This window comes from Meleagris gallopavo, chromosome 26 (assembly GCF_905368555.1).
Source record: "Meleagris gallopavo chromosome 26, MGAL_WU_HG_1.1, whole genome shotgun sequence".
Taxonomy (NCBI): Eukaryota; Metazoa; Chordata; class Aves; order Galliformes; family Phasianidae; genus Meleagris; species Meleagris gallopavo.
This window is the reverse complement of record NC_139429.1, coordinates 1276350-1290567: the sequence shown is the minus strand read 5'-3', so window position 1 is coordinate 1290567 and position 14218 is coordinate 1276350. Positions and strand designations below refer to the sequence as shown.

The 14218-nt window shown below is 45.6% G+C and overlaps 1 protein-coding gene across 5 annotated transcripts in view; it reads left to right on the top strand.

The window, feature by feature from the left end:
- The window catches only part of ARHGAP32 (Rho GTPase activating protein 32), a 175848-nt gene that overhangs the window by 68479 nt on the left and 93151 nt on the right, over window positions 1–14218 (top strand). For 4 of the 5 annotated variants that reach the window (XM_085209451.1, XM_085209454.1, XM_085209453.1 and 1 more), the window contains exons 3-5: window positions 9396–9487; window positions 10607–10648; window positions 11016–11100. In XM_085209451.1, the coding sequence (XP_085065577.1) occupies window positions 9396–9487; window positions 10607–10648; window positions 11016–11100 (219 nt within the window). The remainder of the gene's footprint in view (window positions 1–9395; window positions 9488–10606; window positions 10649–11015; window positions 11101–14218) is intronic. The other variant, XM_085209455.1, reaches the window with a different exon arrangement.

Here is a 14218-nt window from a genome sequence, read left to right as displayed (position 1 = left end):
TTGTCCTTTGTAGGATTCTAATTTGTACTTTCAGCTCTGCTCTTTGTAGTTTAGCACAAAGGCAGGTGGTTTTCTTGGGGAGGTCTGGTTGCTTTGGGTGGCTCCTGCAGCTTCATAGGAGCTCTTTAATCCTGAGCCAGATTGAAAGCCACACTGACTGAGATGCAGCACTGGATGGACAGACTTCATAGGAGTTAGGTCATAACACAACTTCTTGACCAGTCCTCAAGGATTGCTATATTTTGTAGCAGCCTCCCATTATATTCTCTATTTTTAGAATTTAGTAATATTATCTGCACCATTTTTCTCATGTCTCAGCCCCCAGGTCCCACTGCGCTGCTGGGTAACCTTCACACGTGCCCTTTTTCTTTCTCTCTGCTCCATTTTGAAAGATGCAGTTGGTGATGCTGACTTTCTTTGCGAAATACTTGTGAGCTCTGGGGACAAAAAGCCGTGTTTGAGCCAAGTGATGTTGCAGCATATGGATTTTCTAACGTCTCTCTGAGCTGGTTACGTTACCACCCAGGAAAGGAGCATCCTTCCCTTGTAAGGACCTGAAGAGTGCTCTGTTTCTATTGCTAGAAGAAATGAAATTGTGAAAGAGAGGCTTTAAATAAGATTTCTCACACAAACCTACAAAACAGCTGTCCTCAGCCTGTCATTAACTTCAGTGTAATCTGATAGTTTTACTTAATTTTGCTTTTACCTTCTGTCGTTGACCATCTGACTTGCTCTCAGCACCTCACTGTGGGTGCAGGGTTGCTGTGCTATAAAAGCTGCCTCTCCCTGTAGCAGGATTTTGTCAGAATTTCGTGGGGAAGCAGAATTTAAAAGAGTGAAACGAATGTGGAACTCTTTATTCGTGTGCTGCTTTCAAATGGTGCTGCACAGAACGATAGCACCTGGAGCTGCACTAAGCCAGCAGGCAGACCTGCACTGGAGATAAGGTGAATGTACTGAGTCCAAAACTGGAAATAGGATTTCTTTTATATATATACACGACATATGTTTCTGAACAAGGTGGCTTTTTCTGCAGCATCTGACACATCTTCCAGTCCCCAAAGCTGTGGTGGGTTTATTTCCTGAGAGATTTGGATCCACATTGCCCTGAGCAGAGTGCTGGTGATCATCCTTCCAACTGGGCTCATCCAACAGTGTCCACAGGGCATCCTTCAGAAGTGCATCCCTTCTGGATGCGTCCAGGGGCTTCCCATCCCACACCTCTCAGCAGTCGCTTTGGAGATCTGGAGGTGCAGTTAGTGATGAGGTTATTAAGATGGTAACCTCAGTATCCCCAAGTGAACCTGGTTTGAAACCAGGCTGCCTAGAAGAGCGATACGGGAACCTCTAAGCTACAATAGGAAACCACTGACAATCCATGAATCTGGCAAATGAGTAACTGAAAAAGCAGGCAGACAGCTGGCAGTCACCGTCCCATTTAGCTTGTGCTGGTAGAATTTTTTTAAGGGGAAAAGCAAGCCTCCAAATGGCAGAGGGGTTAGATTTGTCTGCATGAAGTCCCTGTAATGATCCTTGTTCTCAGATCTGTTCGGGTGGATTCTGAGAACTGTAGTGTTCTCGGTGTTTGATACTGGGTGAGGTGACATTGTGTGGTTTGTGAGGGTAACGAAGGCTTTTTAATGAGACCTCAATATATCACTCTCCTAAATTTGGGACAGGAGTGAGGAGAAAACTAACTTTAAACGCAGTTTATAAAACCGTGTGGAGTTTGGTGGATCGTTAAGGTTTCAAGAAAGATGTCACTCCTTTTAGAGCTGGGCTTGTTTCTCATTCTTTGTACAGTCCTTAGCCCAGAGCTGTCCCAGATCTTGGCTGTGACTTCTGCAAGAATAGATGCAGAGGAAGGGGGTATGTGGAGTTTCTGTTATGAATTTCTTTATTTGTGTTTCTTTACTTATTTATGTTGAGCTCTGAACGCCCACCTGAAGTTCTTTAACATTATGAAGCTTTTAGGGATATGGAAACGTTTCAGTAGTTACAAAACTGTGATTCTGCTTTTCTGTTGGCTGTTTGAATGGTTTGGATGATGCACCAGGATTGGGCTTGAGCTGTTTGCTCTCCTGGATGCCCCAGCACTCAGCTTCTGGCTCCCAGTCCTAAGAGTTACTTGAGTGTAATGGAAAACGTTACCTTAAAGCTGGAGGCTGGCTCTGTGCTGGAGGAGGCTCGGGGGCTTGGCTTGCCATTGATAGCAAGCTGGATCTCATCTTACCCAAACCCCAGTATGGCTTTCCTGTCCAGCACCCACTGCTGTGTGGCACTGAGGTCACCAGGGGAGATTGCAGCGATGGGCTGGAGGTGGGATTTCAGGTGGTATGGATAGTAGAGGCCTGGGTATGTGACAAGTGTTCCTTACAGCACACAAAGCTGCCACCAGGCTGTAACAATACTTCGGTCAAAACAATTCTGGTCTGGCATCAAACCCATAACCTCCATTTTGCTTTCAGTTCACGTAACCTGTTTTCTTTATTATTGCTGCATGAATCAAATGCTTTTTCCCTTGTGAAGCTGTTGGCAAGGTATTGTGTTGCTGCATACGGTCCTTTTCCTCCCTCTGCTCTTGGTTGGTGTCCTTTGTGTTTCACAGGTTTACTCCCAGCATGCATTTGTCCCTGGGAGTCTTTGCAATGAGGGACAATCACTTAATTGGCACATTGACTTCCATTTGGGTTTGCCAATTAATTGAGTTTGATTAAGCCGGAATGGATACTGTATTTTTGACTGTAAATACTAATTTATAGTAATCATTTAATTTTTGTTGGTAACGCTGTGCTTTCAGTTATGTTTTCTCGCTTCACAGCATATGCAGTCTTATGGTACAGTGTTGACCTGTGGGGAAAAAAATCACATTTTCCAAATTTGTTTTAAAATTTGGTCTATGCAGCACTTAGTAAAGGAAGAACGATTCAGCATAGTTTGCTGATGTCCACGTTTACCAGTTTTCAGGCACACTGACCTTATATTTTGCATATCCATTTGTCTCAAAGTGAATCCGATGCACACAGATAAATACAGCATCTCACCAATAAGACGTTTGGGTTGTGTGTTTACATGTCACCACCAGTATTTCTTCTTCTGTAGTGACTATAGAATGGCCCGGGTCGGAAGGGACCACAAGGATCACGAATCTCCAACCCCCTGCCACAGGCAGGGCCACCAACCTCCACATTTAATACCAGCCCAGGCTGCCCAGAGCTCCGTCCAGTCTGACTCTGAACACCTCCAGGAATGGACGGGGCATCCACAGCCTCTCTGGGCAGCTGTTCCAGCACCTCACCACTCTCTCTGTAAAGAATTTCCCTGGTCCTGGGGGATAATGACAACTTAAAAAGACAAAAGTGGCACAGGAATGCAGCGGCCAATTTTTTGAATGCTCCTGTTAGCGTTTCCCTAATAACTGTATGAAGGCAGTAAAGCATCCTTGGGCACGTCCCTGTTGTTGTGTGCAGTGGGGAGGAGCTCTGCACTCACCTGCGTGCTGTGCTGAGCAGGAGCATGCACAGACTGTTCTGACCCACGTGGCACGAGCTGCAGCTCACTGTCACCTCGGATGTGAGTGCAGAAATGCTTGTGTCAGCTCTGCTCACTGTGGCTCCTCTGGCTGAAGGCCCTGGAGCAGTGTGGGATCCCCAGCCCCCACTGGGGCACAGTGACTGGGCTGACCCTTTTGTTCTCGTGGGCTGTGAGGTTTATGGATAGTGATGGTATAAATTGCACGTTACAAACAGACACATTCCTCACATTGCTGTGTTATTATAAGGGCTTGCAAAATGAGTGTATCATATAGCAGTTATGTCTTTTGTGCCATTGGAACTGGCTCTTTTATAAGCCGAGCCCAGGCTGGTTTTACATGCATAAATATGAATTCCCATTAACTCCACTGACTCCTGATCTATTGGGTTAACTGTCAGCCTGCTGGTTTTTCTGCCTTCCAGTGTTTCTTTCACTGCAGTGGGAAAATTCTTTGGCTTCTAAGCAGATTTGTACCTGTAACATAATGCAGTGCAGCACTGTTATTTACATGAGCACTGCTTATGGCCGGGGGACTGAGGAGTGGCATTGGCTGGGTTCAGCCTGAATTAATCTCAATTTTTTGTGCTGTGAGCAATTGCATTCTGGCACCCAAAGCCCTGCAGGTCCTTGATGGGTAAGCCGTGATTAGGACCCCCTCCTCTTCTGTGAAACAGTAGGCTGTGGAAGTAGTGCATCAAACAGGGTAAGGGGTTTTTGGGGTGGAATTTTTTGAGCCAGCAAGGAATGGGAATGAAAGCATTGTGCTCGTTGGATGCTCTCTTTTCCCTGGCTTTCTTCTAAAATTTATTTTGTGAGCTGTGCAGAAGGAGGACTCTAACCCTGGCTGCCTTTCCCACGCATATTGTATGTGGGATTTTTGTTCTTAAAGTACATTCCTCAGCCAGAAACCGTTCTATGGGGCTGTGTGCTGTACGTGCAGCTCCCTGGGCTGAGCTCTTTGTGAATGGCAATGAGGCACTCACTGCTGCTTGCCTGTAGCCACACAGCCTTAAAGCTCTCAGGTAGTTATCACGCTGATGCTGTCCTCGGTAGCCAACCACTCCTTTTGCTCAGTGCATCCGTTTTTGCCTTTGAAACAAGTGCTAGCAATGAAGGAATATACAAATGTAAGGCTGTTTTGCTGGAAATAACTGTCATTCTTTGGGTGCGTTTGATTCATCTGCGTCTTTTTAAAGCCCACTTAAGAAATCCCATCATGACATAAAATCTGCCAGCTTTACGAGGTGAGTTTTGTTCACAGTCACAATAGCACCGCCAGAGCAGGGTCAGACTGCTGCCAAGTTGCTTACTCTGTGCCTTGGATTCCATTCACCAAATGAGCTGCTTTACATGTCAGCTGGGGGGGGCTCTTCCTGCCTATCTGAGAAAGCAGGACGTGAATAGTTAAGAACTCGTGCTTTGTTCTGCTGAGGCTGATCCTTTAAACTGTGGTAAATGGGTGCTGTGGATGAACGCCTGTAACACTGGAGCTCAGGAATGAGAGGTTTCCCTTCGTTTGCCAGCTCATGGCAGCGCTTAAAAGTTTTCTCTTACTTTTTTTCCCTTGGAGGGGAGGAGTTGGGAGCAGAAAAAGCACATCCTGTGTGGTCTCCTGAAAGAGAATAATAATTCCATGCTCACCATGCTGTGCGGTGAGGGCTGCGTAGAACAATTCAGTGATGGGGAACGTGGAAAATGGAATTAGAAGTCCTGAACTGAAAAAATGATACACATCAAAGCGTCTTCTTTATTGAATACAGATTTCTTAGACACGGGATTAAGAAGAGAGCAGCCAGGATTCAGAGTTTCCCTACTGGGCAGCTCCTGCAGTTTGGGATGGGGACTCTTGGCCACACAGCAGACTGCCCTTGGTTTCCAGTATTAGATGTGCCAGTGCTGCTCTCTGCTGCTCAGCCCCTGAATAGCACGGATGCTCATTCTTCTGCTCGGTTTGGAGATGTGGAGTCGGGAGGATAATTATTACTTTTTGTTTCTTCAGTAAAACTGCAGGTATTTTTGTTTAAGATGAGATTGCCAGACCTGGGCACACAAACCAGGTGCTAATTTGCCTTAAATACATCCAGGTATCCCAGGCAGTTATGAAGAAGTCAGCTGCAGTGTATTAAAGCATGCTTATTTATTGTGGAGATCCTGCATGGCTGTTCCAAGTAGGAGCAGAAAGGAGTTGCTCTCCTTGAGTCTGTCTGTGGCTGCAGTTGCTCCAATTCAGCCGAGCATCACTTGCTGTTGGGTGATGACTTGTGCTGCAGCAGCAGTTTCCTGCTGCTCTTCAGTGAAGAAGTGGAAGTGACAAAGGCTGCCCTTTTGGTAAGCTCCGGCCATGGTCCTTTGGTTTGATTTTAGAATGAAAAGCAAGGGGAAGTGAAAATGATGTAAAAGGCAGACTGCCATGGAGAGCAGCTCCAGCATTTTGATTCAGCTCTGCCATTGTTAGAAACAAGGCCAGGTGCTCAAGGAACCCAGAGCAGTCTGGTTTCTCCAGACTGGTTTAGATGAGAGACTGGTGATGGGGGGATGCATAAATGCTAATGCCTGTCCAGTACTTACTGTGGCTTTGTGGTAACCTTGGCTAAGGGCATGTGTGTCCTGGTGTGAGCCTGCTGCTGTGGGTTTTGTCCCAGCTCGGGGTTCTCCCCTGCTCAGGACACCCAGGTACAAACTGTAGCTCAGTGGAGTGCTTCAGTTTCCCATGTGCTTTCACACTGTGTTACGATTCTGGACGTGAGGGAGGAGGGCTGACGTGTTGGCTGATGAATGCAGTGAGACTTTTAGGAGAAAATCCCTTCACGTTTCGCTGTGGAGTTGTTAGAAATAAATTATTTATGACTGAGGTTTTGTGCCAGAGAGAGCAAAGCTGAAGTTCTTCAAGTCGAGGCGATAAAAGGCTGCAAACTCAAACTTGGCAGCCCGCATCCCTGGGAGGTTCAGCAGCAGCACTCAGAAGTGACACAGGTGACACCCAGCACTCACATGGCTGTGGTGACCTAAACCTGGCATCCCATCCACCAGAAGGATGAACAGACAGACAGGCGTTGTTTCAGAGCTGCTTAAACCTTTCAGTGATACCCACCTGCCCCACAGTCTGTGCTGCTCTGTTGCACAAAGGCTGCAGTGGGACCATCCCAGCTTGGAGCATTGCAGCAGAGCTGGGAAACCTCCAACCAAACACAGCAGCCTGAGGATGCACACGAAGCCAGCAGGCTGCATTCTGGATCAAGGCCTGATTTGTTTACCAAGTCTGGGACCAAAGCAGATTGATTGGTGCAGCAGTGACATTAAGCTGTGAAAATCAGACTAAACAATTTGCGTGAACAGATTTTGCTCTGCAATTACTGAGCTTTCACAGAACAGGGATGCGTGGAAGAGAAAAGAGTGAGAAGCCAACCTGTGATGTTAGCCAGCTAATTTTCAGGTGTAAATAATTCAAACTGTTTCCAAATGATTTTTAAAAGGAAATTGCTGTGACACAAAGCACGGAAGATAACAAATCTCATTGTGGAGTGTTTTGTTTGTATTTTGGGAGAGAGGTGATGTGGGGCGATGTCCTGCGTGCCAGGTTTGAGATGAAAGCAGGTAAAACTAACGGTGAACGAAGCGTGATTATTCTGTAGCTGGCTTCCTGTGGTTTAAATGGAAAGTAATTGCATTTCAGTTTGGAGGAGTGGGGTTTATAAAATTGCGGTAGATTTCTTTCTTCATTATCTAATCACTTTTCCTTTTCTGCTGTTTGTGCCTCGTACTAAAGCTCTTGGTTTACACAGGATCACCATTCTGCCCATTTTCCTCAGCTGTGAGCCTTTGGAGAGATTATGTTCAGCTGCACAGCCCAGAGAGCTCAAATCTAATTGGAAAAACCCCCAAAGTTAATTAGCATTGCGTCTCATTGTAGTCCGTGTCAGTGGTGCATGATGCTGGAAATGGGAAGGCAACCAGCAAGGTTGGGCTCAGCTGGGAAGGAGAGGACAGCAGAACCCGGAGCAGAGATGCTGGCATTTACATCTCCTGGAGGTGTGAGTTTTGCCTACGCTGCTCTGAGTCAGCAGGAAGGCTGTGCCCACTGCAGGCTGCCTGGGGCCCACGTGGTTCTGTCGGATTTGTTTCATCGTTTTCATATCTCCCAGATTCTGGAGAAGAAGAAATTATTTTTCTTCTTGCAAAATTTCTGTTCTTTAGAAAATGAAGGCGAGCACCATCCAGCTTTGCCTTAAAGCAGCTTATGGGAATGGTGCGTTTATCGTTGTAATTAGTTATTTTCTTATGTAAAAGATGCATAAGGTTTATTAAATTGGTGATCCTCTTAATGCTGAAATTCACAATGAGGTGTCCTGTGAGATACTGAAGTAACTGTGCACGTCGTGGCTGTCAGGCAGCCTGGGGGAGCTTTCTTCAGGTCTATAGATACTGCCCTGGTGTTTTCTGAGGGAGTGAGTGCTCACAATCTGTGCAGCTGTGGGCAGACTGCAGGGCAGGGCTGAGTGGAGGCAGAGATGGACCCTGGTGCTGGGATCTGACCCTGAGCCTGCTCATGGCAGCTGTGAGAGCAGCCCTGGGGATGCAGTGTGGCTGTAGCTGTACCTCCTGGTGCTGGAAGTTGAGTCGCTCCTTCTGCTTCTGCTCCGGTTTGATGATGAGTGTAGGAATGGTGAACGGTGCACGTGTGAGTTTGACCTCTGTCGAACCGAACAAGAGCTTCAGGGAGGGGGACAGGGAAGATTCTCCTGACTGTGGGGTTGTAACATCAGACTGAAGCTTTGGGCCCAGCGCCAGGCTGTTCTGTGCCTGACACTGCTGTGTTCTGGGGCATGGCTGCTGCCAAACTGATGGCTTCTGCTCAGGGAGCTTTGGCTGGACTTGTGCAAAAGCACTTGTGCTGATCTGCTGCTTCGGAGAGTTCTGCCTCCTCCTGTCATTAGAAAATGAGTTTGTGCAATATTTATTCATCTGGGCCTCCAAGAGAGGGAATCCTGAACTGAGTCCCTTCCTCTTGCTTGAGCATTTGTTATTTTGAGCCTCATTCACGTTTTGCAGCGTACTGCATAAAGCAGAGCGAGCATCTTTCTGTGATCCATCCTGTGCTCATTCTGCTGGCCTCATCTGCATCAGTAAGGAGCCAACATCAGGGAGCAGAGTTTGCTCCCCTTGCTCTGTGAAGTCTGTACTGATCTCCTCGTTCAATTGCTGTTCCATTGATGTTCCACTGTTCCTTTGGAGCTCAGGGCTGCTCCAGCAGCAGCACACAGAGCCCAGTGCTTCCCCAGGGATGGTGCTGCAGCTGCAGGAGGAGTGGGGGGTGCAAAAATGGGGCAATGCAAATGGAAAAGGAGAGCGTGGGGCTCTGGTCTCACTGAACTAAATGAACATCAGCAATTAAAGATATTTTAATATGTTCCTGTGCTTACAACAATAGCTTCAAGTGTCTCTGTGAAAGCTCACCTCCCACGGATGAGCAGCTCTGTCATTAAAGTGGTTTTGTGCTGCATGAACCAGCTGCTTCCAGGGTCTGTGCATGAATGCTGCACATGTCTGAGTATGGAGTTTGGGAGTGTTTGTTGGACTCTACCTCTGAAAATCTCTACTTAGAAACCAGGAGAAGTAATGAACAAAATATTGGATCTCAGAGTTATTAGTGAGGCTCTACAGAACAGTTTAGGAAGAGGTAAATCACATGTCAAGTCACCTCCTTAGGTTCACTTTTCCTTCCCCTCCCCCTATATTAAAAAGGCAAAAATACAGCTTTTATCACCAAAGAGCTATGATTGTATATATAGAAAACACATGCTTTGCAAGCAGCAGTCCACACCGTGCAGTCCTTACTTTCCTTCCCTTTGCTTGTTTTGCAGGCACGTGGTGCAGATATCCCTGACATCACAGGGGAGTTACCGCTCCGGACCTGCGGCAGCACAGCAAGTATGAAAGTGAAGAACGTGAAAAAGTAAGAGCAGTGTTGTTTGATTTTTTTCCTATCTTTGCTGGGCTTCTAGCTGTGACATCCTGGATTTGAGCTCTTGTGTTGGAATACATCCAGGGCAGTCAGTGACAGTTTTTGTTGATGCCTTCACGGGAGCAACCGAAATCCTTGCAAAGCAAAGTTATAGTGAACACAGCATGGAGGTGGGGATCAGAGGTTTCCTTAGGTCCCTTGCCTGCTTCCTGCTATGGAGGCAAAGCCTGTCAGACTCTTTCACTTCGCTGTTACTGTATTCTTAAACTTCCGGGATTCCTCTCTGAAATTGATCCATTTAAATGTATGTATGTGTGTGTGTGCGTGTGTGTGTGTGTATGTATATATGTATATATATATGTGTGTGTGTGTGTGTGTATATATATATGTATATGTATGTATGTATACAGACATGCATATGTGTGCATTTATGTGTATATGTATGTTAGGGTGGCCTATATATATATATTTTTTTTTATTATTTGGTGTTTTGCTCTTTCCCTTTTTTCACCTCCTGCCTTGTGCCTCTTCCCTGAATGGGTTTTGCAGTTTTTCTGTCAGTGTTTGTTTTTTTTCCTTCTCTGATTCTCTTTCTTTTTCCTGTGAGCCTCCTTTGCTCTCTCTCTCTCACTCTCTCCCAGATGATGTAAACCCACTTATTATCTTCGTAGCTGAGCTTTCAAACCTCTAACCTGTAAAGAGGCTCAAAAGTAACTAATATTACTTGACTTGTCTTTGCTAAGGATGCTGACTGAGGACCAGAACTCCCCAGTATTGCTAGCTCTGTGCATTCAGATTACCTCTCCGTAGAGCTCTGATGCTGCGAGGGAAATGGCTCTTTGTTCTAGTGCTGAGCAGCCAGATGCTGTATCTCACTTCCCACTTATATTCCCGTGGGAAGAGAGAGCTAGATAATGACAATCTCATTGGCTCACCACCAGAGTTATCTATAGGAGTCTATAATAGCTTCAGCAGAAGCAGAGCATGCTGCAGAGCCAGAGGATCTCCCCGTCAGCCATGGCTGTAGCTGGAGTCACTTGGGAATAATTATGCCTCACTTTTGAATTTTAAAAAAGCAGAGGATAAATAGCATTTGTTCTGCACCCTCAGATACATCAACCCGGGACTGATGGGCTGTGATGCCTTTCACAGGTAACGTTCTACTTTCCTATGTGTCTCGTGTAAGGCTGCTTATTTGCACTGCCAAAATGCATTTGTTAAGGTAGAGCTGCTTGTCCCTGCACCGTTCCCTAAAGATGTGGGCCTTGGTGTTGATGAAATGCTACGTGGTTTTTAAGGATGCAATGATAAAAGCCATTTTGCAATTCAGTTTTCCTTTCTCGCTCAATTCCTTTCTCCACTGTTTTGGTGCATCACATCAACAGACCCCTCTGTTCCCTTGGCTTTAGGGTGAGGAAGCTCTTATTTTGTATGAGTAACTGGATTTTTTAACAGAACTTGATGCTGTAGCTTAGTTTTGATTATTCGAATCTTATGGTGTGCTTTTGGTGTGCTTCAGGTTATCCTTTACCAAGGGTCATTTCCCGAAGATGGCTGAATGTGCACATTTCCATTATGAAAACGTGGACTTTGGCAACATCCAGGTGAGTTTCAGATCTCTTTTCCCTGTTTGTTTGGTTACCAGCTGACTTGGTGGGGGCAGCTCCAGCGAGGTTTGTTCAGTTCATGGCAGAATATTTAGTAATAGGAAGTTAAAGCAATCTGCTCTCTTTGTTTGGAATTGCTTCTGTGTTCTGGGCCAGAATCTGTCCCCAGCCATGTGGTTACCCCTCTGAGGCTGCATTTGACTGATGTCACACTTCTAAGTCTGCATCATTCATTACTGAGCCGTCTGTAATAAGTGCATGCATGTTTTCAGCTTGTGTGCGTGTCTTCAAACAACCGTGTGCATGTATTTATGTAAATATAATATCTTAATTCCAATTTACCCCTTCTCTCCATGCTATCTCAGCTCTGCGTTGTGCACTGCAGCAGCTGTGTCACCAGAATGCAGGGAGCTGCTACTCAGTCTGAGCTGCATTTCTAAAGTGTGCAGGCTTTATTCCTTTGTGGCCCATCCATCAGAAATATAGGCAGATGCATTTTTCATTGAGCAGTTGCTTGGAGGGCTGAAAACCAAAAGTCGCTGCTGTTTTCTCATAAATAGGGCACACCACGTTCTGCATTTTCAGAAACAGGAATGCCTCCAGCATCTGCCAGCTTTGTAGCCAAAAAGAGGTTACAACCTTTTAATTTGTGAAACATTTTCTCTAATATAGTGAATTATTTACAGCCTTTCATGTTCCTGTACTTGGCAGCTTTGCAAACAGAGTTATAACAGAGTTATACATCCCTTTTTTTTTTTCTTTTTTTTCTTTTTTTCCCATCTCTGTGAAATTCCTCCTGGTTGCTCAGTCCTATCGGGCCCTGAGCTGTTTGCTCTGTGTCTGTATGGACAGCAGCAGGGGGGGGCATGGTGCTAACAGCATCTGGGGGTGTCTGAAAAACCATCACAGCTACCTATGCAGAACCAAAGCCTTGCTCAGCCAAATACACACAGCTGTTTGTGTACCTGAGGCCAGATGTGCTCAAGCACAGTGAATCAGGCCCTACATGCCAACTCCAAACCTCTTTCTAAGCAGGATTCCTGCAGTCTAATAGCTTTGTAATATGGATAAAAATATCTGAAGAGCTCAGCTTTGCTCCTGAGAAATGAACAAATAAGGCATTACAGTATTGCCCTTAGTAGGAGAAAAGCAGAATTAATGGCAAAATAAAAGCCATTAATACAACAGTGTTGGTTTACAGGCTTAAAAATAGGTTCCTATAGGACTCATACATTTTAATCAAGTGGCTTTCGTTGGAGGCTCCCTTGTAGGCTGCACTGATTCGTGACTGACAGCTTGGCACCTAATAGCGAGTTACCAAGTTGCATCTGAGGGGGTCGTGGGTGTAAACTCCTTTCAAAATCTATTTGCTGTTAAAAATTTGCATAGTAGAAATGCAGTATTATCTGGCTGTTGTCAGTAATTGTGTAATGCTATCTATTAACAGCCTGGCCGAACTTCAGACTGTTTTGTAACGTTTATGTCACTTGTAATATGGTCTCCTGCTGCAATTGGTATTAATAATCTTGGCATTTCACCTCATGAGATGGTTTTAAATGAACTCTCTGAGATGTATGAAGACAGATTTGTTCTCATCCTAACACTGTGCTAACACAACAAGGTGCATTTTGGGATGCTTTTCTCTTCAGAGACATTCTGGTACGCTGCTTCCAACAGCCACGTTTTAACTTTAGCTGTGTCTGGCCAGCAAGACGTGTTCCATGGGGAGGAAATTGCTGGTGTTACCAGGGAAAGGCTGTGTTCATCACAAAGGAGGCTGCTGTCAAAGCTGCAGTCAAGGGATGGGTTTCACAGAAGGCATCAGTGCCAGAAAGTCACTGTTATTTTCCTGTAATACATTACGTTTATTGCTGCCTTTTTTTTTTTTTTTTTAGTCAGGCCCACATCACTGATTTCTCAATTTTGTGATGATTCATTTATTTCAGCCTAATATTGGGTAAGAATCTAAGGGCTTTGTTAGCAGCTGTGGCTCAGCCCTCTGTGCTGCTCCCCCAGAGGAGGTGAGATGGGCTCTGCTCCCTTCCTTTGCTCCTATGCTCTGCTGCCTTCCATTGTGCTTAGCCAACGTCCTGCCTCTACAGCATTAACACTCAATTTGTTAATATACAAAGTAAATGTTGCTTCTGCTGGTGTTGCTATACAGAGCATCCTACTGCTCAGCCCAGGATAATTGCAGCTTCCAGGTTTTGTGTTTTGCCTACAAAGCTCTTCCAGTCAACTCGTTCACATGGAGTTGGAGTTTCTCAGTTCAGTGGTTGTGCCATACAATCTCACTGCCTCCTAATGTGCTTGATAATATGTATAAGCTGAGCTATTTAACAGAACCTCTGTATGGATTAAGTTGTACCTAGTAAGGTCATTCCCTACAGTGGAGCAATTCCCATAATGCAAATGTGATTTTTCTTATCATAGAATCACAGAATGGTTTAACAGAACATGTTAACATCTCAACAGCCCCATCTCCCTCAGCCTTTCATTGCAGGAGGGGTGCTTCAGCCCTCTGAGCATCTCCATGGCCTCTTCTGGATCCACTGCCACAGCCCCACATCCCTCAGCCCAAAGTGCAACTTGGCTTTCTTGAACCTCATTAGGCTCCTATGGGCACACTGCTCTGGGCATGGGGCCATCCAGCCAGTTCCTTGTCCACCCAGTGGTCCACCCTTCAAATCCACCTCTGTGCCATTAATGTGATCAGGAGAAATAGTCATTAGGCATTCTGTAAGTATCTTTTAATTCCTGCCAAAAATTCAAGTTGTGCTTGGTAAAAGTCAGAAATTATCTTCACTTGAGGAAGTTTTAGTAATGGAATATGGAGAGATGATGCACTCTGTACTTTCCGGATGATATTTGCTCACTGAAGAACACATTGCTAAGGGAGAGAAAGTGCTGCCATGCACATTCCTGTTGCTGCAGCTATCTTGCCTTTAGCACAGGTTTACCCCTCAGACAGCACTATCTCTGTTCTGCTGTGGTTGTGTTTATGTAGCTGCCTTCTAAAAATAAAACCCTGTCAGAACAGGAGTGGATTACGGTGCCTGGAAGATCCTCTCCTCCTTATCTGTTAAGCCCTGGCATTGCAAGTGGTAGGAGTGCA